Source organism: Nilaparvata lugens, unplaced genomic scaffold (genome assembly GCF_014356525.2).
Source record: "Nilaparvata lugens isolate BPH unplaced genomic scaffold, ASM1435652v1 scaffold4539, whole genome shotgun sequence".
Lineage (NCBI taxonomy): Eukaryota > Metazoa > Arthropoda > Insecta > Hemiptera > Delphacidae > Nilaparvata > Nilaparvata lugens.
In genome coordinates this window covers 1-26480 of record NW_024090692.1, presented here as the reverse complement: position 1 = coordinate 26480, position 26480 = coordinate 1, and the positions used below count along the sequence as shown (strand labels likewise).

Sequence of the window (26480 nt, the reverse complement as noted above, 5' to 3'; positions counted from 1 at the left end):
GCCTGTGATTTCGACTTATCATCATCACGATCCTTATTATGCTATACCTAACGAAGAATTGAGACATCTTCCACGGCTGTTACCCAAAAATGACGACGGAAGACATTTGCACCCGGACTATCATGCAAGCGCATATGACTGAATGTATTCAAGAGACAACTCTGCATAAACTGTTTGTCGAATTGAATATTCAGTCAAATGGGCTTGTATGAAAAGTTTGAAATTTCGTACACTTTGCCAACACTGATATTTTGTCCAAGTCTCAACTTGTTTTATATATACTATAGTAAGCAACGTACCATTTTCAGAGATCGAGGTATTCTACTAGTATTGTTGTATTATCACCAGGAGAAATAAATTGGAAATTACTGTCAAACGAGCTGATCAAGAAATGTACTGTCATTCTGTCAAGTATTCAAGGTCCAGAGATTGGCGGGTTTCTTTGGAAGCGGCGAAAAATACATCAGACAGCAAAGCATCCAATTCCGTGCAGTCCAAGAGCAGTGCATTTTCTGTCGCTTGATAGCCATGTTTCTGGAAAACTCCAGCGATAACACTCAAACGAACATGCTCCACTGAAACACAGATAATAATATTAATAATATCCCAAGCAGAAAAATTCGTGTTCAAGAACTAAAAATATAGATTGGAATCATGGAAATGAAAATAAATTATGAAAATTGATAAAAATATTACGGCTATTAACAACAATTCCATCCGCTGTGTGTTAAAATATGAATTTTAGAATGACAATCAGAAATGAAAATCTAGAGAAGTAATTTATCAATCATTCATAAAATAAAGTTATTCAAAAAAATTCGTCAGTTACTAAATACATTTATTTCATTGAGAATGTTAGAACCTAGACAAAGCAGGACAAATAATTTCAGCAAATGAAGTAATTTTCAAAAATGACAATCACAATACTTTGCTTGCCATGATCAAATATTTCTCACTAGTATGTAGGGGTAGGCCGGCCCGCCCTACTCGTGCTCTGCTCTGCTCTGCATCGGAGCTCGTGCGTTTTCTAACTTCATCCATTAGAAGTACTGTATGTACATTTTACATTAATGTAGAATGTAATGTTATACATAATTATTACAATGTATTTTACTTCGTGATTAACGACATCTCGGTGAGCACCAAAACTGAAAACTTGTAGTTTTGTTGAGAATTCTTATGCCCAATAATGTTGTCTTACTAAGACCAGCCACTAACTTCACGTTTCGTCGGACGATTTCGACTGATAGGCGAACTGTAACAGCTGAACTGCAAGAGCACATAAATACTGCACACCTGTGTCGGAGGTCGGAGCGTTCCTATTTTCGATTGCAGTTGAAAATGATGGCAGAACTAGCGTTAGAAGTCGGTCTCAGTACCAATTCGTCGTCAGTCGAAAATGTCCGACGAATCGTAAATTTAAAGGCTGGCCTTGTTGTTAACAATATTTCAGTTTTGCTGAGGATGGTGCTCACATAAGCTTCATACTTGTGCATGTTTGATGATAAGATTTGTGGTCAGAATTCAAAATTAATGTACAGTTAATGAAGAAGGTCTCAAGCAGTCACCCTTCCAACAACAGTACCGAGAGCAGGTCACAGTATCTCATCTAAGCTATTAGACATCACACTCAACACATGATTACTCACTTCATCAAAGAGCAACATTAGAATGGTGACAAGACAAGAAAGAAAAAAATCTCAATAAAGATAGACTTTCAATTTTTCAAATTTAGTTTTAAATGGTCAAAAATCCATGAAAAATATAATTATACCAGTGATTATTCATCAAACAATGGACTGAAGCGTTAAACATGCAATTTACCATAATAATGACAACAAGATAGTATTAGCATTACAATAATCCTAGCAGATCTACTCACTTCCCAGAGCTCGCTGCAGGACACACATTTTCGCTGCTGTTCGGTAAGCTGCATACTTGATACTGTTGCATTCGTTTAGAGCATCTTGAATAACGGAGAACTTGGAATTGTAAGATGGCATCATGTCTCTTTTGCTGAAAATATTAGCTTGTATTAAATGTAGAACGTAGGCTACTAATAAAATTAAGACTCTTTAAAACTCAAATTCAGTCTCCTAATCAATTTTTTTACAATTGTAAAATTTTGCTAATAGAGAGTTGTATTTTGGTTGACGAGTGATCTTGGACAAGCATATGAAACTAGGGACAAAAGGACACAAAGAGAGACATCATTGTACGATAATTCATCAATTGGAGCTGTCAATGAATGTCCAGGCAATGAATGCTCAAAAAGGGTATAGAGGGAAAAGTTTGGAAGACAATTTTTGACCCCGCAGTTCTGTTTAGGGTAGTGAGGAGGTAAACATATCAAAAGTCCCCACCCCTATCCCTTGTGCTAAAGGGATGAGGGTGGTTTAAGAGTTGCATTTTTCAACGTTTTCCTTACACGCTCATATCTTGAGAAAATGCGTTCAATCGACATGACTAACTATTGAGAAATGAAGCTTGATAAATTCTCTACAATATTATTTTGTTCCGTGGTGTTTTGTCATACTCCAACAGTTTTCGAGATATACGCTCTTAAAAGTGTTAAATTGTTGAAATAGCAGCTTTTAATCTAATTTTTTAATGTTTCAGGGCCTACAACTCTCCAACAATGCATCGTAAAAATGAATGCTCACGGTAGATTTGTAGAGCTTTGTTTTCTCTTCAATTTGATATATTATTTCACTACTTAATGTTTTCCTTCTGTTGTTATAGCAGATTCAATGTGGGGGGTGAAATTTTAATTTTGTAACAATTGATCACTTGACAATGAAATTTGGGTCTGGAACATCTGGTACACAACTTTTGACTTTGTAGCTTAATGAAGACTAGTTAGGAGGTAAACATAGCCAAAATACGCATCTCTAGCCCGTCTATTGAAGGTGTGGAACTGCTAAGTTGACACTTGTTGCGGAGTTGAAAATTTCACCCCCACATTGAATCTGCTATAACAACAGAAGGAAAACATTAAGTAGTGAAATAATACATCAAATTGAAGAGAAAACAAAGCTCTACAAATCTACGGTGAGCGTTCATTTTTACGATGCATTGTTGGAGAGTTGTAGGCCCTGAAATATCAAAAAATAGGATTAAAAGCTGTTATTTCAACAATTTTACACTTTTAAGAGCGTATATCTCGAAACTACTGATAATACTTACTACTGACAATATTTAATGGAAATTGAATAATATAATTTTCATTTAAGTGAATATTATAATTAAGATGGTGACTTAAAAAAAATTATGGATGGAAATACAAAGGAAGCGTATTTTTGGGGTGCCTGATTACTGAAAAGTAAAAACCTTGGTGAATTCTCTATTACTCCATTTTGAATATAAAAAATTAGCCTAGGACTGATATTAATTTGTAAGTCTTGTACAAAACTATTAATCAAGCCTTTTTAAATCGAGCGATGTTTTGAAATGGATTGCAGAATCCAAGGTGATTCAAATTCTATTGCTGCTCTGACATTCATACTGCAGAGTATTCTTACTGAATGTCACGTTATGGTTCTAGAGTAGAGTTCAAGTGATTTCATATGGAACGTTATGGTTTCATAGTGGTTAATTGATTGTTATCAAACGATATGATTCCATATGATAATAATTATACCAAAAAAATAAACGTACCATAAAATATTCAGAAGGCACTGAGAGCAATTCTAAGGGCCGATTTCCGAACTCGGGATTTAGCTAAGTTCAACCAGCTTTAAACTCTGGAGTCAGAAAATTGTTTTTCCGAGTCAAAGCATTAACGTAGTCGAGGACTCAAATAGACTCTGGTGTTTGGTGATCACGTTAGACCCTGGAGTTTATAATTTTGCTTTCTGAGTGAAGGGATTATAAGTCCAGGACTTGAATTAGATTCTCACTTCTTTCCGAGTTAAGGATTTTTCTAAAATCGGTAAGTCCAGAACTTAAAACGGTGTAGTTTTAAACCCTCGACTGGGGTAGGGTTTAAATTTAAGTTCTAGACTTAATCGAGCAAACACAATTCAGTTATTGGTTTGGAGTATATGAATAGCCAAATAAGTGTCATGGAGTACCTAAATTATTTGAATTAGTCCATCTAAATTCATAATTTATAGTTTGCAAGTTTATTTTGGAATGAAGTTTTTCATAAAATTATGCGTAAAAAACTAACCTTATTTAACGACTGTGACATAGCCTAGAAATGTTCAAGGAAAATAATACAAGGATTGCCTTGGAATAGCCATCATCACATCTCCCAATGTGAATATTATTAATCAATGGCATATTCAACATATTAATAATAATAATATAAAAATAATAAATTATTATTCCACTTTTTTCAAAACATATACGTTTTCCAACTCAATAGGTAGCATACTAAAATTTTTATTCCAAAATCAATGGCAAGGATCAATTATATATAATAGCATAATGTAAAATAAAATATTTATTTTTTTATTCATGTTTCAAAAGGTTAGGTTTTGCTTTGAATTTATAGATCTGCACAATACAAAGAAATCAAAAGGTATTTTTGGGGGCGCGACAGTCGAGGCCTGCGGCAGTAGAGGGCTGTTTTCCAGTCCTCGACTGTCGGGAGTGTACGAAAATTGAAGAGTCCTCTACTGTCGCCTAACGCAGGCGACATTTGAGGACTCTTTTTTAGGTGTCCACTGCGGTCGCAGGTCTCAACTGTCGGGGCTGTTCAAAAATTGAAGAGGCCTCACCTGTCGCCTAACGCAGGCGACATTTGAGGCCTCTTTTTCAAGAGTCCTCTACCGTCGCTGGCCTCGAATGTCGCAGGTCTCGACTGTCGGGCTTGTACAAAAATTAGAGAGTCGCTTGCAATAGACAACAGTTGAGGACACATCCTACTGCGATAATTATCAGACTGTACCTGTACTAATGGGTCAATAGTGCATCTTTATCCAGTGTATAATAGATGTTATGAAATACATTCTGTAATGATTATAACATCTGATTTGTTGAAAACCAAATAGTGAAAACTTCCTTCATGGAAAAAGGCCTCTTTTTCGTTTTTTATGAAGAAGCAACTAAGGTATATTTACAGTTGTAAAGTTGCAATACTTATTCATAAGATGGAAGGAATGATTGGATATAATATATTATTCAATTGCTGGTAAATCCATACTAATTAAATGATAATTCTTTTGGTGCTGTCTGCCATTCTGGATGAGCCTAGCACAGGCGACAGTTGAGGCCTCTTTTTCAGGAGTCCTCTACGGTCGCAGGTCTCGACTGTCGGGGCTGTACAAGAATTAGAGGCCTCAACTGTCGCCTAACGCAGGCGACATTTGAGGCCTCTTTTTCAGGAGTCCTCTACGGTCGCAGGTATCGACTGTCGGGGCTGTGCAAAAATTAGAGAGGCCTCAACTGTCGCCTAACGCAGGCGACATTTGAGGCCACTTTTTCAGGAGTCCTCTACCGTCGCTGGCCTCGAATGTCGCAGGTCTCTACCGTCGCTGGTCTCGACTGTCGCAGGCCCCTCTGTCGTTTGCCTCGTTTGACATCGACCCGTATTTTTACAAAATAATTGTTACAAAACAGTTTGGAGAGCATTTGAATTATTCCGCTGCAATCAGGTGTTTTGCTATAGGCCTAATGCCAACAATACAATACAATAGCAAAATATTGAGAATTCCCCTCTAAAGTCCTGGACTCAGTTAAGTCGAGAACTTAATAGACCCCGGCGTTTAGAACATAAACCCGTGACTCGGAAAGTTGATTTAGACCTGAGAGCTTATTTTAGACTCTTATATTATTTTAGACTTATTTGGACTCTGTAAGTCCAGAACTTATAGATCCCGAGCTCGGAAACCGGCCCTAAAAAGGGGATGATGGATCACTGAAGGGCGCTCTTCATCCAGCATTAAGTACTCACAGTTGTTTCACTCCACATATAAGAAGTATCAACCCTGGCTTTGAGGAGTAGATCAGAATTGAGGGGAGATAGACATGCCCACAACACCATAAATAGAACAGTCCAGCAGCACCGGCTCACAAAATCCAGCAGTTCGCCGGCCTATTCTGGGGCCCGACTCTTCAACCTTCTGCCCAAGGAGCTCAAGACAATACAGATCTACGTTGTCTTTGCTAGAAGTCTGAAAAGATACCTAACCGTGAGGCCCTACTATGCACTGGCAGAGAACATAGATGACCACACATACCAGCATCGTAGACCGTCGAATTCCCACTGATCGGGAAGAAATCTGTCAATTCCCAGGTAAACAACAATGAATAAGACTACAACAAGAAACAAATAATTAAGTCACAAGCGAGATGTGTACCTAGCATTGTGGTGACTGACTGAAGATAGGACTGTCCATTCAATTTAGGAGTTACTATATTTGGGAAAAGATAACACGTTTTCAAGAAAACTCTGTGTTGAAGTGGAAACGTACACAGATCTAATCTGCATCACAAATGGTAAAAATCTTATAACTTTCATCAATTTTTACGTTTTCTTTGAGACAGTATAAATAATTTCTGGAAGGGAGATAGGTAATTAGAATCATGTGAAAATTTTCAGTTACCATAGTGATTGAAACTAAGCATGGCGATAATGAAGAATAACAAACTCGAATAAAAAATTTTAGTTTAAAATTTTATTGAAAAATTATAGTCCAAGTTCGAATAATTTAAACAGGCATTTGAAATAATTTTGTTGATAATGTTTCAATATAAAGAATTTTTTGCAAAATCAAACAAGATTTCTCAAAAAAGAGAAGGTAGGCTTCATTAACCAAAGCCTTTTAGTTGAAAAAATAATTTGTAACCTCACTAGGTAATAGGCTCAAGCTTCTTACTAGAACCGTCTATTATTATTGTATAAATTATCAATTTAGAAAATGAACAAAAAATTAGTAGTGGACTTAATAATAATGTAGATTAGTTAAAAGCCTATTAATAAAAATTTTCAATTTTTTCAAACATTCCAGCCCTATTTTGTTTTACTATTTATGACACTTTTGTAGAATAAAAAACGACAACCGTTTAAATAACTAATAGCATAATACAAAGAGAAATATATTATATTTATTTGGTTATATATTATGTATTACTATATAGGCTATATTATATATTACTACTTACTAATATATAAGCTATATATTATTATTTATTATTTTTCAATAATTGAAATAAGTTGTTTGTAATTTACAATTTTATTATATTGGAGTACGGTAACAAGTTCATATTAACTATACATCATTATAGGTAATTAAAAATTAATAAAAAAATATTTATAAATTGATCATTTTGATAAAATAAAATTGTAATCAAGGTAATAAAATTAAGTACTTGAGACTTAGAATTTTCTTCCTCCAATTCGATATGGAAAAACTGTAACCCCTGCAAATGTTTAATATGCTTCTAGGGACGAGTAATTTAGCTGATAAGATGATGTCTAAAGAAATGGATAGAAGATCTATGATGGCATCAGAACTGTTTGAAAGAGCAAACTTAGATAGCATAAGAAGTAGAGAAGGACTAGCCTCACTTGCAAATCCAAGAAATCAAATCACATCAAAATATGTACCCAGCAGATCTGTCAAAGAGCTACAAACCCTAACCACAAGAGCTCTTAAGCAATCCGATAAAATATCAAACAATAATTCAACAAGAAACATGAAATACACAATACCAACAGGAATGAACAAGAAAGAATATAATGATACAAACAAAAATCCACTGGAGGGCAGAAAAGTTACTGCTACAAATAAAGTTGAGTTTAGAGGGAATTCTAGAACCAAGCAATCTGCATCCACTGAAAATATATCTGAAGCAAAATGTAGCACAACACATAGATGTGCATCTCAATCAGCTACGGAGACAGTTGATGTGAAGTTCTGTACAATACCAAACAAAGCTTTCCAAGATTACATGAAGAAACATTCCAGAAGAGATAAAGTAAATGACCATAAAATTTACAGAACTATTATGCTCAGCAATGAAACCCCAATCGATTCTTTATCTAATCTTTCAAAAGTGCAAGAAACATTTGAAAAATCTATTAAAAATGCAGCACTAAAATCAATATCCAGTATACCTCCAAAGCAGATCAATGAGCAACAAAGAAAATATAGGTCTATGAGCTATAAGATTCCACACTTCGAAACCAATCAAGAGAATAACAGCCTGATTAAATAATAACAATAAAGTTGACTTTGCACTTATCCAAAAAAACTACTTTCGATTATCTGTATGTGTAATGGATATAATAATTAAAAAAAACTTGCCATATTTAAATTAATGTGTAGTGTATTTTTTTAAAGGTAAATTAAAAATTATGAGTAAAATAGGTTTTTTTATTGAATGATCTTAAACATTTGAAGAAACAATATCCTTCTCAACTTACAAGTTATTGAAGAAGATGCTTAGGAACAAAGGAACATTAACGAGTTATCTACTTACCTAACATAATATGATGCTTCAGATCTACTATCTACATTTTCCCAAGGAGCTCTCGAGCTATCTGAAAAAAGATTGAGTTATGACGTATATATCATACTAAATGATTCTTATGTACTTATCTACAAAAAAAACATAAAAATTATTTTATATTATTTCAACTTTTAAGCCATGCATGACAATATTAACTAACGGTTGCGTGACGATTATTTGAATCAGATGTAAAGGCATAATCATACTGAGAGACAAAAAGTGAAATCTATTCCAAGACACAAACTAGAGGTTATCGAGCGACATCTCTAATTTGTCAAGTAGAAATAGAATTTCTGTGATTAGCCACTAACCATATGCCTGAACCGTTCATACTAAGCCAAAGCTATCGGCAAGCACCTAAGAACGGATATTTATAAATCATTCAAAATTAACAATAATAGAATAATAGAATCAATATGCAGTAGAGACAAATTTATTTCCAACACATAATATCATAAAATTTTTAGCATAATATTAGGCCTTTAAAATGTAGCACAGCACATAGAAGAACCCTATTTACTATCTCGGTACTTACTGTACCCTAAAAATGCATATAATTTTTTAAAATTAAGTAGCGTACGGTTGTATTAATAAGTAGTAATTAAAAGCAAAGATTCAAGTTGATAAAGCTGTGTTATTCATAAAATTTGTAAAATATGCATTGATGTAGAAATTCTACATTATTGAAAAAAAAAACAGTTTTGATTTTGTCAGATCCACATTTAATACTGAAGGGTAGAATGCAGCATGGTTTCCGAAAGGGTAGATCAACCACCACTACCTTGCTATCATTGATAGAAACCATTCATAAGGCCTTCCATCGTAAAACCATTCATTGTGAATCAGTGGACCTGATATTGTGCGACCTCACATAGGCATTTGACTGCATGCCACATCAAGTCTGGTTCAAAGCTGTCCAGATATGGTGTACAGAGACAGGCATTGAACATGTTGGAGAGCTATCTGGAGAACCAACGTCAGGTTATTAGTAGTATGATGGGTGCTAAATGAGAGGAGGAAGCAGTGTCTCCCAAGGGCCAGTGCTGGGTCCCCCTGCTATTCAGCCAGTTCCACACATATTGATTTTTGAACGTACGATCCGTCCTTATAAATTCTATTAGATTGAACATAACTTGACAAACATATAATGTGATCATGTGTCAAGATCCATTCAATCTGGTAGTATTATTTATTAAGCGTATGGCTTTTGAGACATCAATCAGTATTCATTTCCATCTTCACTTCTTCAGGATCATAATATTTATGGGAATGATCCCTTGTCTCAAGATATAAAAATAAACATAAAAAACAAACATAAATGGTAACTAAAAACATTTTGTTCAAATACATATATCAAGTCCATTCAGATAGGCTATTGAATCTGGAGTTGCTATCAAGAGATCTTCTTTTGTTCCTCCTCTAAAGGAACAAAATCTTTTTGTAAATATATGGTATGTTCCAAAACGTTGACCTCAGTGCTGGGAAAATGCGTAAAATTGTGAAATTATACACCAAATTAAAGATAATTCAATTATTTATAAGCTCATAATCAGCATGGATTTTTTCATCAATTTGAAAATAAAATTCAAAAGCAGAAATAGTAAAAAATTGCAGGCAAACGTGATTTTTTCAAACATGTCACGTCTTCAAGAGCGGATGTCACAAATTATTAAATCTATAGAAAAAGATTAACAGATGAATATTGTAGCAGTCCAGTCAAGGAAATGTTATAGAGGGAAAAGTTTGGAAGACAATTTTTGATCCCGCAGTTCTGTTAAGTAAAGTAAGGAAATAAACATATCAAAAGTCCCCACCCCTACCCCCTGTGCTAAGGAGGTGAGGGTTGTTCAAATACATTTTTTTGGTTTCTCGCATATAAATCGAAAACTATGTATTTTACGAACCTGACAGTTCAATACAAAATTTCCTCCAATATTCATCTCACAACTTTTTCTATATCTTCTATATTTTTCGAAATATCTGCTCGTGAAGGTGTGAGACATTTAAAAAAAACACGTTTGCCTCCAATTGTTTGCTAATTTTGCTCTTATAACTTTTTAAAAAACTATTGGAATAACTCATGCTAATTATAAGCTTATAATAACATTAAATTCTCTTCAATTTTATGTATAATTCTACATTTTTACGCATTTCCCTAAGACTATTGCAGCAGCTTCAGACCGGTTACAGAGCTCGACAGACCGTCAGTGCGTATGTACCATCCTGACCATACGCATCCATACATCAGTTTTTCTGACTCACGAAATGGTCGCCTTTACAGATTGTTTAATATTGCAGCTTATTATCTTCGTAAACAAAAGATTAAGGGCTGGTTTCTGAGCTCGGGATCTATAAGTTCTGGACTTACAGAGTCCAGGACTAAAATAAGCGCTCGACTTTCTGAGTCACGATTTTATCTTCTAAACTCCGGGGTCTATTAAGTTCTCAACTTATTTGAGGCAGGACTTTAATGTAGTAGACATGAGGGAAATTCACAATATTGCTGCTGTATTGTTGGCATTATAGCAAAACGAAAACAGCTGATTGCAGCGGGATAATTCAAATGAACATGCTCTCCAAACTATTTTGTAAAATTATTTAGTGAAAATACGTTTCGATTTCTTTGTAGGCCTATTCAAAGCAGAACTCAACCTTTTGAAAGATGAATGAATAAACATTTCTTTTTACGTTATGCTATTATTGATCATTGATCCTAACCAGTTATTTTGGAATAAACATTTCATTAGTCTATTGAGTTTGAAAACGTATTTGTTTTGAAAAAAAACTGGAATAATAATTTATTTTTGTTATATTAATATGTTGAATATGACATGGATTAATAACATTCAGATTGGAATATAAATTCCAAGACAATCCTTGTATTATTTTACTTGAACATTAATTTCTAGGTCAAGTCACAGTCGTAAAATGAGGTTAGTTTTTTACGCATAATTCTGATACAATTTTATTCCAAAATAAACTTGCAAACTATAAATTATAAATTCAGATTGACTCCAAACAATTATTTCATGACATCTATTTGGCTTTTCATCTACTCCAAAACAATAACTTAATTGTGTTTGCTCAGATATAGTTTGTGTAAAATAAGTTGAGACTTGGCCCTCCATCCGAAGAAATTACAAGGTTGCCAAATCGTGTTAAATTGCAACTTTCTCAAATTTCCAATCCAACGTCAGAATTGGATGTAGAATATCATCCCCGATATCCTAGTAGTACTGATAAAGTTTCAGGGTTGAAGGATTAAAAGGAAATTCAACTTTTATGATAAAATTGAAAACATCGCAAAGAATTGTTTTTCTTTCGAATATCACTTCTCACAGAATCATGGGGCGTCGTAATGCATAATAATTTTATATCAAATTAACGGGGAAAATGTCTCCTTTCTATTGGTGTCAGGATCATTTTATCCGACCCATAGTTATTTTTAATTAAGGATTATGTTCGTCAATGTCGAGACATTTCGAGCAGAAAACATGAAATTTTCGACATGCTGGAAACTTTTTTGTTTCAAAAGATGAGTAGGTGGTGAAAGCGAGAACGTTTCTCAGAAATAATTGAAATTATTTTTCCAATTGTCAAACGTACTCGGACGAAGGTACTTATTTTGGCCTCTCAGGAGTTTCAAAGTCAAGAATAGCGGCTCAATGGTGTGCCACCATTTATGCTATCAATAGCTGGGATCAACAAAATCATACGAGGTCTGCTATCTCTTCATAGTGAATAATTTAATAGAATCAACAGTTACCAACAGTTTGCAATTGAAATTCTAACATTTTCTCGAATTTCGTGCTTATTTTCAATTTTAGGTGGAAATGTTACTGAACATTAATTGTAGAGATTTTCATGCTTAATCTTTTCCACTCAAAATTTTTTGTTTAAATTTTATCTGAAGCCTGATAATTGAGAATCTAAAATCGAACTTTGCATAGATGGGGCGGAGCTCCTGAAATTTTTACAGATATGAGACTTGTGGCAGTTGATAGAGCTTATCAATTACTATTCTTGGTATAAATTTAATCAAAATCGTTGGAGCCGTTTTTGAGAAAATCGCGAAAAACCCTGTTTTTGACAACATTTTCACCATTTCAGCCGCCATCTTGAATTGCATTTGATCGAAATTGTTCGTGTCGGATCCTTATATTGCAAGGACCTTAAGTTCCAAATTTCAAGTCATTCCGTTAATTGGGAGATGAAATATCGTGTACACAGACGCACATACACTCATACACACACACACACACACACACACACCACACACACACACACACACACACACACATACAGACCAATACCCAAAAACCACTTTTTGGACTCAGGGGACCTTGAAACGTATAGAAATTTAGAAATTGGGGTACCTTAATTTTTTTCGGAAAGCAATAACTTTCCTTAGGTACCTATTATGGTAATAGGGCAAGGAAAGAAAAATTCAGCAACTGCAAGCCACATGATTATAAATAGTGAAAATGACAACCTCGCTTCGAATAATCCAAGTGGTGCTTCATTACAGCCTTTCTAGAGGCAATCAGCTGCTTGCATTTGGAAAAATTCTGTTAAATATTCTTGTAATTTGCCAGCCTTTAGCATACAATTTGGTACACAATGCATACCATGCAGCCACTCTTCTAACTTTAAAATTCCTTGGGGACCAAAATACAATCTTCCGACTACTTTTGACAATTGAAAAAATAATTTCAATTATTCTTTCTGAGAAACTTTCTCGCTTTCACCACCCACTTATCATTCGAAACAAAAAAGTTTCCAGCATGTCGAAAATTTCATGTTTTCTGCTCGAAATGTCTCGACATTGACGAACATAATCATTAATTAAAAAATAACTATAGGTCGGATAAAAATGATCCAGACACAAATAGGAAGGAGACATTCTCCTTTTTCATTCTCAATTTTATATAAAATTAATACGCATCACGACGCCCCATGATTCTGCGAGAAGTGATATTCAAAAGAAAAACAAATCTTCGCAATGTTTCCAATTTTATCATAAAAGTTAAATTTCCTTTTAATCCTTCAACCCTGAAACTTTTTTAACACCACTAGCATATCGGGGATGATATTCTACATCCAATTCTGACGTTGAATTGGAAATTTGAGAAAGTTGCAATTTTACATGAATTGGCAACCTTGTAATTTCTTCGGATGGAGGGCCAAGTCTCTACTTATTTACAGACTATAAGTCTTGAACTTAAATTTAAACCCTACCCTAGTCAAGGGTTTTAAATCACGCTGTTTCAAGTTCTGGACTTAACGATTTTTGATAAATCCTCGACTCGGAAAGAGGCGAGAATTTAATTCAAGTCCTTGACTTATAAGCCCTTCACTCAGAAATCGAAATTATAAACTCCAGGGTCTAACGTGATCTCTAAACTCCAAAGTCTATTCAAGTCCTCGACTACGTTAAAGCTCTGACTCGGAAAGCCTGACTCCATTTTCTGACTCCAGAGTTTAAAGCCAGTTAAAGTCTAGAAATTAGCTAAATCCCGAGCTCGGAAACTGGCCCTCAAAGACGTACAAATCAAGTTCGCCCAAAAAGCATTTCAAAGGGAATTTAGTACCATTATATACATCATTGCTTGAGGATGAAGATAAATTTTTTAACTACCTTAGAATGTCCATCAGAAATTTTGATGAGTTATTTCGAGCTTGTATCACCATTGGGAATACTTGCAGTCACTTTAAGCTAGGAATCAAATAAATGTAGATAATAATAATATATTATTTTTCCAATAAAAAATTTAGAAAAACTCTGAATTCAAATATTATAAGACACTATTAATTGAATTCATTCATTATGCTATCAATTCAATATCAGCTGATTGTCGGGCAGAGGTGTCAGCACATTAGTTATGTTGCGATCGGGCTACTGATCAGTACAGCTCTGAAAGCTTCTATTTGCTTCAATAGCGCGTCAGTCGACCGATGGAACGGATGCGCACGAGCTCAACCGATGGTCTTCGTACGCAGTGTAAAACGCATAGTCCTGACCGTGCGCATGCGTGCCGTCAGTCCTGCTCTTTACGGATACATGGAATATCTATGGAAAAGACAAGCGCGACAGACGTACGCACTGACGGTCGGTCGAGCTCTGTAACCGGCCTAAGTGTTGAGTGTGAAATCTCCAAACTTGCAACAATAAACCTTTTGACAAAGGATTTGGACTTTGGAGGGAACATTTGTTTTGAACAATTTTTGTCTTTGTAACTTTGAGACTAGTAAGGAGAATAACTTGGATAACGGTAAAGATGATTTAAGGTGTTTCTTAGGAGTGGAACGAAATTCTGTTTTATTGTACTCTCATATTCATAAATCATATTCTGTCTTATTTGTTGAATTGGTACTTATTTTTACTCATATTCTTAATATTTCCTATTGGTTTATTTCTTATTTTTAATCATTTTCAATTTTTCATTAACTTTTTTCTCTTGATAATTATGAAGAACTTTGTGATGTTGAATCGGGAACAGTTTTGGGCTATAATGCCTGTTGTTCCCATAACTGTATGTATGTATTTTTTGTAAATAAATAAATAACAGATTGAAAGTCCCTATCTCTACACCCTGTGCTAAAGGGATGATATGGGTGGTTTTAAAGTTACATTTTTTAGCTTTTTGCTTCCACGCTTATATCATGAGAGCAATGCGTTTAATAGACTAGAGCGTTTAACCGACTTGACTAACTATTAAAAAATGAAGCTTGATAGATTTTCTAAAATTTTTGTTCAGTAGAGTTTTTTATATTCCCAACAGTTTTCGAGATATTCGTTTTTGAAAGTGTAAAATTGTTGAAATAATTGTTTTTGTCCAATTTTTGGCACTTTCAGGGCTTATAATTCTTCAACAATGCATTGTATAAATATTATTGTTGGTGATCGTAGGTTTATTTATAGAGCATTTAATTCTCTTCAATTTGATGTATTATATCTTATTAGGTATAATATAATATATTATTATATCTTATCTATAAGTTTTCCTTTCATTCTTATAGCAGCTTTAATGTGGGGGTGAAATTTTCTATTTTGCAACAAGTGTCATCTCATCTGTTCCACACCTTTAACAGAGGGTAGGTATAAAGCTGCGCACTTTTGCTCTGTTAATCTTCTAGATAGTCTTAATTGAGCTGCGAAGCCAGAAATTGTGTTCCATACACCCCCTTCAAAAATCATTGTTAAATTTCAATTGTTGCAACATTGAAATTTTCAACCCTTTATTAAAGCTGATATAAAAATGAATTGAAAACTTGTAATAATAAAATAATAAGTCAAATTACAGAGAATTTAATGTTCTACAAACCTACACCATCAAAAATTTATGCAATGCATTGTTAGAGAGTTATAAGCCCTGAAAGACGAAAAATACTGGATGAAAACCTGCTATTTCAACAATTTCACAGTTTTAAGAGCGAATACCTCGGAGAAATCACAAAACTCCACTGAACAAAAATTGTAGAAAATTAATGAAGCTTCATTTTTTAATAGTTAGTCATGTCGGTTGATCGCATTGTTCCCATGATATAAGCGTGGAAGCAAAAAGCTAAAAATGCAACTTTTAGGGCCTGTAAACATGACGGCGTTAGACGCCCCGTTGGCAAATTGTGATACCGTACACATGAAGGCGTTAACCGCGCGTTGACTGACAGCATGCATCCTAGATACCGTAGATACAAGGCTAGGCGAAGAAGACAAAGAAAATGGTGGGTTTATCCTCTAATAGATGACCGGTTAACCATGGGTTCATTGTGACCTATATCCAAAATTAAGGGAATACCCCAACAAGTATTTCAACTACTTCCATATGAGTATAAGTACATTTTTTGAGCTATTATCTTTAGTCACTGATGACATATTAGCTTGTGAATATGTTGTGAGGAATGCAATTTCACCAGAAGAAAAACTCGTTGTAACATTAAGTTATTGATTACAATTTATTACAGTACTAGCTGGCCCGGCGAACTTCGTACCGCCAAATAGTTAATGCATCTCATGACAAACTTTAGCTGGATGCACACCTTAGAAGCCGCGATGCGGCATTTTGCATCCAGGTGCTTCTTGCTTATATTAGTTTGAATGGAAGAACTCACACACACTGAATCGGACATGGCGTGGAACGGTGTGATAAGGCAATCTCCATTAAGATCAACACTTTGTATCACCAAGCCGCGCCTCCTCAGGTGTGCTTAGTCTTAGCTTAATCTGATGCACTATATTTTTATGAAAATTCTCCAACATTCAGTATTTTACATCTCAATATGGACTAAATAAATAAATACTATAGGAGAATTGTTGCAAGGTAGGAGATTCCACACTCAACACAAAAGTTGCAGCCAACAGACATAGAAAAATGCGTGGAAATATGATACATCAAATTGAAAAGAATTTAATGCTATATTTGAGATATGTGCAAGAAACCAAAAAATTGTACTTTCTAATTACCCCACCTACTTAGCATAGGCTGTAGAGCTTGTGCTTTTGATATGAATTCCTTCTTACTACCCTAAACAGAACAGAGGGGTCAAATTTGTTCTTCAAACTTTTCCTCTATAATCCTTTGTTCAGTTATGACAGCGTGAATGAGTTTCTGAACGATAACTTGAGAAGCCTATCCTCAACATTCCCTGCCCTTGCCAATCAAGTACCTAACATAAGTTTTTTGACATTTTTAGTCAAGATATTGACTACTAAATAATGCTTATGTTATGACGCAATCCAAGGATGCTTGGGCATTGATCGAGAGATTGGAAAAATAATAAATATAATAACAGAACATCCGTTTTGTTTTGGAACTGCAGTTCTGTTGATAAATTTTATAATTGTAGGCTGTAGGCTATTAGACAAAAAACTTATAGGGTACCGGTATTAGGTCCTATTGATTATTTTAAAAGATTCTTTTCCAATTGTGGCTTATTTTGCAAAATTTAATGAAAGCCAAATTTTAAATTTGCAACAACGTTCGTTATGAATATTCCGAGCTACCACCGCAAACTTATGAAAAATTCTATTGGAATAAAAACAAAATACCTATATTAATATAAACTATTTACCTTCCTCCATTACAACTACAGCTTCTTGATATTTAAAGAAACTTCAATTCAAAAGTAATCAGTAAATTAACAATACTTAAGCTTCCAACTTCAAACAATGCGAAATGCGACATGCGAGTTTGCGGGAACTGATGGAAAAGTTTTTTGAATTTACAAACATAACCTCAACTTGAAGTTGATCAAGACAAAAACAGATGAAAATGGAATTGATTGATCCATGTATGCATGATAATCATATAATTCTTATTTAGAAGAATTCTTCTATATAGTTTTTATTTCAAATCTCCTATAATTTTGAATACAATTATTATTGTAGTGATGCACTCTTCTGTTTTTATATAATATATAGAAGGCATTGGAACACAAAGGCACAAACCCATGTTGATTTTGGGTCGCCTGAATTGGGAATATCTGGAACTCAAAATATCTTGCAGCTGGCCGGAATTGGAAATATATGGAACTCCGAATATGTTGACAGGCGGAACTCCGAATATCGTGCAGACCGGCGGAACTCAAAATATCTTGTCAGCTGGTGGAATTGAAAGTATGTGGAATTGGAAATATATCGAACTCACAGTATCGATCGTTATTAGGGAGACTGTGTAAATGTGTGATGAAACAAATTTATCGCAAAACAAATATGAAGGGTTCTATAGTGAGGTCCACGTTATAATGACTATTGGATCAACTTGGTTTTGCTATCCTTGTCTATCATTCGACAAAGCCGGTGGTATTATCCTTTTCTAGGTCCACAACGTTGCCAATTATGTTTATGACAGTGTAGAAATATAATTAATTAATGCAGAGAATCGGCATCGCTATTCTTCTATCTTTATCCACTGCCATTATAACGTGGACCTCACTATATAGTTAACCTAGAATAAATTCATCAACAGTCGTCAGTCTTGTTTGAAACAGATAACAGAGTTTTGAAAATTTGCATAATATGTACATGACTATTATCTTATAAACCACTATAATTTTAATTCTTGTCTAAATACAGCATTGTAATGCGTATGGGATATTATATATATAGATATATATATATATATAATAATATATATATATATATATATATATATATATATACAGAGTGATTCATAATATATGATAATAGTATTTGTGCAACTAGTGACAGTTTGCTGCACCGAAAGAAACGTTTACGCCCGAGCCGTAGGCGTTTCTGAGTGTCTGTTTCTTGAGTGCAGCAGAGGAACTTTGCGCACGTATTTCACATTAAGTTTATCCTACAGTTACCATTGAATATGAAAAGTGGGTAATTATGGGAAAATTGCCTGAATAATGTATGTGTGTTTGAATGGCGGGGCGGCTGTGTGGTGTGTGCTGTGGTGGCACTGTGCTGTCGCTGTCCTCCATTATAATATCTACTTAATAATTTGCGCGTTGTGCTTCTTTGCACCTTGCTCACTATAGCAGCCAGTGAACTCTAAACTAACTGGAACGGACTGTGTCAATGCTTAGCTACAACCAAAAGTGTGTAAGGCGGAGTGACTGAGACAGGCATCCGTGTGGGATTCCTTCTCTCTCGTACTCATACATTCAAGCAGGCTGTTGCAGCTGTGAGTACGATTTTTCATTTTTAAAGTTTAAAAACGGATTTGAATGAGTATTAGGGCGCTAGTATTAGAGCACAACCTTTTCTCTTGCATATTGTGATGTATTTGTAGTGAAATGCGTAGAATTGAATAAAAATACGACCGAAAAATGGTGATGTATTGTGTTGCATTGGATACAAGAATGGGCATGTTAAAGGAAATGAAATACCATTTCACAGGTAAGTCAAAAATTTTTTATTCTGTTATTAATTTGAAGAAATCTTTTGTTTTACATACATTTCCAATATTTTTTCTATATTGATCAGTTTATTTGACCAAAAATAAAACAACAAATTTGGTATATTCCTAGTAAGCTATACCGTACTGTGATAGTTTCTATGTTTATTGAAAATTTCGGCCTACTTTATAGCATCTAAAATAAAAAACATAGTTGAAGAACAAAATTAATCCTTATTCAAAAAAGAATAAATAATATCTGATGCAGAAATTGTGAATGTTTCCCTACAAAGACTATCATTCATTCTATCACACATCTATGCATGTATGATGTAATTATGGATATAAATTTGGTGTTAGCATCAGCATATAATGAATATAGTATATTTATCATAATATTTGTATCGGTATATTATACATTTTTATGGTATTATTATAAATTTAGTGTAAGTAGCAGCATATAATACTAATAGAATCTGATAGTATAATACTATAATCTAATAGAATCTATAAGTACGAAAAAATAAACATTAATGAATTTTGTGTAATAAATTAATAAATTCTGTGTTATCATCATGAGATGACATAATTTATTTTAGGTACCTACTTTTATTTTGAAAAATATGATATTGCTATCAGCTGAATTGTAATTAATTTTTGAAATCTTCCCATTCAAATAAATTTAATAATCGTTCAATTTACAATTATAAAATAATTTTATGTGTATAATTATAAGTGTATTATGTTTATATAATTCATAATTATAAAATAATTATTATTTAGCATATTTTACTGTTTGCTTATCATATGGTCATAATTATAATACAATTGATATAATGTTTCTTCATAGATTTCTTTGCATCATTTTTGAAACTCCCACACTGATTTGAGAATAATGTTATCAGAATACCTAGTATATTGCTATCATTACATAATTTAATAATCCTGTGTTATTGAATCATCATAATTTATATTATTTACCTACTTTTATTGTGAAAAAATATGAGATTGGACTATGAGCCTGTTTTTTATTCCCAATCATTTCATGACAGTTTATATTTGTCCTTGTTAAATAAATAAAAATAAATAAATAATACGCTTCTCTTGAATCTGGCCCAAGTTATTCCCATGCTTGTGAAAAGTTGACAATACTAAAACTACTGCAGTCACACATAAAAAAATTCTTTTCCTTATTAATATTCAACCTATTTCATTATTTTTGCTCTCAAAAAGTTAACAATGAACTGCTTATAAAGGAAAATAACGCTTCCATGGAATAAGACATACAATATAGAAATAAAATAGAAATTGAGACTGTGCAATGCATTCTCCCATAAGAGCCAATGCGTAACAAAATGAACGAATCCCACAGCAATGCGGGTTGCCTATCTTTACCAGCTGCCTCACTTTTTTTGTGTTGCTAGTCCATTCCAGTTAGTTTAGAGTTCACTGATAGCAGCCCAGTCACTGTTACCAACTTCATTTTGATTTTGCTGCACTGTTGCTCCATATAACCTACTAAGTATTTTGCGTTGCCATGTTGCAAATCTGGGTGCAGAAAAATTTTTCCCGCACTAGAGCGGAAAAGTGATTCTTTGCGTTCTGTAATCAGTGCAGCAATGGCCACTTTTCAACGTAACTGTAGGAAAAATAATTTAATACGTGATAGTAGAGGTGAAAATAAGAAGAAAGTTCTTATAAACATATGTGTTTTTGATATCATTGAATTCGTTTTTTAAAGCTCTACATGCTAGTAAACATGCTTCTATCTCCATCAATAAGTTGAAAATCGCAGATATAACGTGTCAATGTTTCCTTCAACTCCACCATAGAGAATTCTGACACAGAAAAACAGCCAACTCCACTCAGCTGATCGGTCATCTCAGCTGATCAGGTATAAGTTGTGTAGGAGTCGTCTTAACGATAGCAACAATAGCCTAAACACACATGCTGGTGCTTTTCACGCTATTAAAGTGATACAAATCAACTTCAGATAGATTTCATAGATATCAAATAGACTTCAGAACAATTATAGCATTGATGTGGATCTCATTATTATTTCAAGGTATGTATAATTTGTTATACCAATTAGGTATGTAATAGTTCTAAATGTATTTATCTTCTAATATTTCTTAGCGTGGGACTCTAACCCTACTTTGTGACTTTCTCTTGAATACTGTATTTTATAAATCGGTCAATCTAAATAAAACTATTATTATTGTCAATTATGAAAATTAGAAAAGTATAATCTCACTTGTCATTAGGCTCACACTTTTATGGTGTTGTTTATAATTATGCTCAATCAATTTACATTCACATGTATTAGCCTATCAATCAACCAGTTTGTCAAAATTGCTTGAGTATGTAGGCAAAATGAATATAAATAGTCTATTAGCTCTTGGAATAGCCTGTACACTTAAACTTTTGACTTATGAACTTAGGTTGGAATATGAACTCTAAACGTTTTAACATACTTTCATTAGGCCTAGTTGAATCAAATCATGCATCTAACTGTATACCAAACAAGAACTGTAGGCTTTAGCCTATTGATGATGATTATATAATGCACATACATATTATTCCAGTGAGTGACTCTTGAATTTGATTCCGGTAATGATTATCATTTTATTCATTTCATAACTTAGATTAATAACAATATCTGTTCAAGAACAACTGAATGAAGAAAGTAGGACTCATTTGTTAGTGCCTTACTCTGATAGTTCTTCTTACTCGGACTATGAATTTCCACAGAAAAGTAAAAACCGGAAGAAGAGGTCTCTTGTGAAAAACAATGAATGGTTTGCTGCAAAAAACAAAAAACTTCGAGAAGAGGGCAAACCATACTTGGGACATAACAAGAGAATGGAAAGTGGAGTACAATAAACCAAGGAACCCAGACAAATTAAAGGAAGATGTCAATGCAAGAGCAGAGTAAATGGTCTCATGAAATGTTCTACAGTAACAGAAGAAGATAGAAGGATGATTTTTGAAAAATTCTGGAAATCGTTTGACTGGGGTGAAAAGAAATTGTACATAAATAATGTAGTTACCACCTTGCCAATAAAACAAGCAAGAGACAGAGTAGATGTAGACAAATCAGAAGGAACCAGTCTGTAATTTACCATTTGAGGATTAATGATGAGAACATAAGAGTATGTAGAACAAGTTCTTGAACACACTGTTGTAGGAAAATGGACTGTCCTCAACTGAAAGATAGTTTGAAAAATGATGGTAAGCCAAGTCAGCTGAGAACTGTAAAAGAAAGTACATTGAAGCCTTTTGAAGACATGAAAAAACAACTGAATGCTTCTTGGGTGCACTGCCTGTCATGGAATCCCACTATTGCCAAGCTTCAACTTCAAAAAAAAATCTCCTGCCTGAATTGCCAACTATCAAGGTTTACAAATTTTATGTAGATGATTGGTGTAAATCAAATAATAAAGCCATTATCCAGAACTGTTTTCAGACAAGGACTTGATTCACGTAATTTTGCTCTTTTCAAACAAAAAAAGATGAATGTGAAGAATGTGCTAATATAAGGTGGGTACTATTCTGAAGATGACTATCAGTTGCATATTGCTAGGAAAATAGAGGCCAGGGATGAGAAGGAAAAGGATAAAAATGGGAAGAGTCATGTTCTCACAGCTGACTTGCAAGCAGTTTTAATGGCACCCAAGTCAAACATCAGTACTCTATACACAGAACTAAATTGCAAGTACATAATCTATGTTTCTTTGATTTAAATAGCCATGATGGCTTTGTTTCTTATGGAATGAGACTGAAGGTGGTGTTAATTCTGAAGAGTTTGCATCTATTTGGACCCACTTCTTGATAGAGGAGTATCTACCATCCATAAAAGTGAATGATGAATACTTGGAAATAATACTATACAGTGATGGTTGTCTTTCCAGAACCGTAACAATATTTTGTCTAATGCATTACTTTTTGTAGCTGTCTCTCAAAATATAACAATTGTGCAAAAATATCTTGAAGTTGGACATACGCAGATGGAGGCAGACAGCATGCATTCACTTATTGAGCGATCTTTAAGGAATAAGAAGATTGATGTACCGGCTGAATATGTCAGTATTTGTGAGAATGCTCATAAAAATCCACGTCCATTCAAAGTAAGCTACCTTGAGCATGATTTCTTCAAAAACATCAACAACATCATGGCATACAACAGCATCCGACCAGGCAAGAAAAAGGGAGACTCCAAAGTGACAGATCTTTGGGAAAAAATATACACCTCAGGGAGACATATTTTAAACTGAGATTTAGTGATGATTGGGACTTATGCCTCAAAGGAAATCTGCTGTAGAACGACCACAGTGGTCCAACTTGGAACAACTCATCACAGTAGGCTTCCAATAACAGCTCACAAATATGGAGATCTTCATGAAATTAAGAAGATTCTACATTCAGATTATTGCGGATACTATGACAACCTTCCGCACCAAGATAATTGATATCATCTTCCATTTTATTTGAAAACTCTTCTATTTAAACTTACGAGCTGACAAACTATTATATAACTTAGTTGTATTATTTAATTTTATTTTCCATGTTTTTCACTATAATCACAATAATAAAAAAATGTTACGTAAAGAAATTGCCTATTATGTTCACCCTAAAGCTGTTTTGAGTAAAACCAGCTAACTCCACATCATGACATTTTTTTCAAAAATAAAAACTTCTTTTTTTCTCAATAAAATCATGGAGAGTTAAAAATCTCCGATAATTTGTATTTATTAAATTGAGAATAAGATGCAGTTTATCATTAATGCTGAAAATTATTCCATTTGTACAATTATACTCATTCTGGAAAGTTATTTTCTTCTCCTGTAAAATTTCGTGAAATGGAGTTAGCTGGTCAACACTCTTAGCCAACAACATTTTTGCCAAAAAGTGGAGTTAGCAAGTTAACACTCTTAGCTGACGATATATCCATAAATGCTTCATTAGCGAGCTATACAGGGTGAAAGTTTTCGCCCGGAATTCAGTTCCTCTGGTGAAATACACCGATGCTAAATTGTTTGGGGACTAGGTTTTGGAAAACTTATGCTGGATTCATATGAAAAATATCTGAAAATTGAATAAAACTAGTCTGGAAGCTGTATTGTGGGTATTTTTTGAGAAAAAAGTTGAAATATGCAAAAAATCTAAGTAGAAAAACACAGACTTCTACGTTTGATGCCCAATAACTTTCTTAATGACAGTAAACGAATAATTTTTCACAACAAAAATTGTGGAGAATTTAATTCTGAAAAGAATTATGTAAGCTGAGTAAACTAAATTTTAATAAAAGTTGAATAAAATGTATTCTTATGTAGTACATCACACCACAAAAATTTGCTGTTTTATGTTTTATCAGGTTATCTTGCTGATATATACATGAACAATTTAAAAAAATCGAAAATAATAAATGATAATAAACCTCTAAAGAAAAATATTATTTATTGGCACAGATATGTGATGATATAATATGTCTGTATAATAATGAAGATAAAACACATGAAGATTTTGAATTATATTTAAATTTAATATCACCTTCTATAAAATTTATGATGGGAGCTCAAGAACATGAAATAAATTTTCTTGATTTAACGATTAGTATGAAAGATGACAAACATAATTATAGCATTTATAGGAAACCCACACATACAGATTGTATAATTCCTAGAGATTCAAATCATCCTGACAACAAAAATTTCAATTCAATGATATACAGGCTAATAAATTCCCATGTCAAAAGATAATACAGAAAAGAGAAGAAAATAATAAAATATATGGCAATAACAAATGGATATAATACCAAACTATTGATAGAATGATTTACAAACAAAAAGGAAAATTAATACAGAATAGAACTCAAAATAATCAAGGAAATGTAGGAAATAAAGAATATATTTGTGTTCCATATAACACAATATTCAATAAAGCTATAAGAAAAACATTTACAAAAAATAAATTAATTCTAGGTTATAGGACAACAAATAATGCATTCGAACTGATAAAAAAGAAACCAAATTTAAATGTACAGCAAGATAAGTTTAAAAAATCTGGAATCTATGAACTTAAATGTAGTGATTGCAACAAATTCTATATTGGACAAACAGGTAGAAATTTTCATATCAGGTTTCGAGAACATATCCAAGCACTAAAGTCTAAAAATTATACACAAAAGTCGGCATTTGCTGAACACTTGATAAATTCAGGCCATAATTTTACAGATATAAATTCCAATATGAAAATACTTAATTATGGTAATAAAAGTCAAAAACTGAATGTCAAAGAATAATTTCATATTTATAAAGCAGCAAAATTGAACAGAGATAAAATAATAAACTTAATCCAATTAGACACCAATAACCCCATTTTTGATAGAATCATGCGAATTTAAACCCAAAATTTACAGTCCTAGTTCATAAAAACATAAGAATACACTAACATATGATCAAAATAAGAATCTTCCAGTAGTATTTATTTATTTACTTCATATCACTTGAAAATGGCATAAATGTCTGAAACATGTTGTGATAAAATTTTTCAAAATCTGATGTGGCCCACTCACACAACTTTCCTTGCCATTATAAAAGAAAATTGATCACCTGACGCTAGTGTTCCCGCGCATCTCAAGTCTACTATTCAAAGATTTGAGCCAGCTGGTGACATGGCAATAGCACTGGAGACACATGAGGTCTGCTATCTCTTCATAGTGAATCATTTAATAGAATCAACAGTTGCCAACAGTTTGCAATTGAATAATCACATCTTCTCGAATTTCGAGCTTATTTTTAATTTTAGGTGAAAATGTTACTGAACATTAATTGTTAGAGATTCTCATGCTCAATCTTTTCCACTCAATTTTTTTGTTTGAATTGTATCTGAAGCCTGATAATTGAGAATCTAAAATCAAACTTTGCATAGATGGGGTGGAGCTCCTGAAATTTTTACAGATATGGGACTAGTGACAGTTGATAGAGCTTATCAATGACTATTTCAGGTATGAATTGATCAAAAACGTTGGAGCCGTTTTCGAAAAAAACACGAAAACCCCTGTTTTTGACAACATTTTCGCCATTTTAGCCGCCATCTTGAATCGCATTTGATTGAAATTGTTTGTGTCGGATCCTCATATTGTAAGGACCTTAC

The 26480-nt window shown here is 33.5% G+C and overlaps 2 protein-coding genes across 2 annotated transcripts; one reads left to right on the top strand and one right to left on the bottom strand.

The window, feature by feature from the left end:
* Window positions 1-399: 399 nt before the first annotated feature.
* On the bottom strand, window positions 400-17667 carry LOC120355739 (dystrophin-like). Its single transcript, XM_039444402.1, has 4 exons — window positions 17533-17667; window positions 8431-8491; window positions 1883-2016; window positions 400-575 (listed from the first exon to the last, which is right to left on the bottom strand). The coding sequence occupies exons 1-4, from the start codon at window positions 17540-17542 to the stop codon at window positions 400-402; spliced, it is 381 nt and encodes a 126-aa protein (XP_039300336.1). The 5' UTR covers window positions 17543-17667.
* LOC111049949 lies at window positions 6586-8256 on the top strand. The gene is made up of 2 exons (XM_022336152.2): window positions 6586-6746; window positions 7394-8256. Exons 1-2 carry the CDS (start codon window positions 6689-6691, stop codon window positions 8164-8166), a joined length of 831 nt encoding a protein of 276 aa, XP_022191844.2. The 5' UTR covers window positions 6586-6688; the 3' UTR covers window positions 8167-8256.
* Window positions 17668-26480: the final 8813 nt, after the last annotated feature.

What these genes read in the sequence shown, in the direction of transcription:
- LOC111049949 (XM_022336152.2), top strand. Translation starts at nt 6,689, where the DNA reads ATGTTTCAATATAAAGAATTTTTTGCAAAATCAAACAAGATTTCTCAA. An exon ending in GATTTCTCAAAAAAGAGAAG is followed by an intron (nt 6,747 to 7,393) that starts GTAGGCTTCATT and finishes ATATGCTTCTAG; the next exon opens with GGACGAGTAATTTAGCTGAT.
- LOC120355739 (XM_039444402.1), bottom strand. An exon ending in GAAGCATCATATTATGTTAG is followed by an intron (nt 2,017 to 8,430) that starts GTAAGTAGATAA and finishes TAATATTTTCAG; the next exon opens with CAAAAGAGACATGATGCCAT. An exon ending in CCTGCAGCGAGCTCTGGGAA is followed by an intron (nt 576 to 1,882) that starts GTGAGTAGATCT and finishes TCTGTGTTTCAG; the next exon opens with TGGAGCATGTTCGTTTGAGT.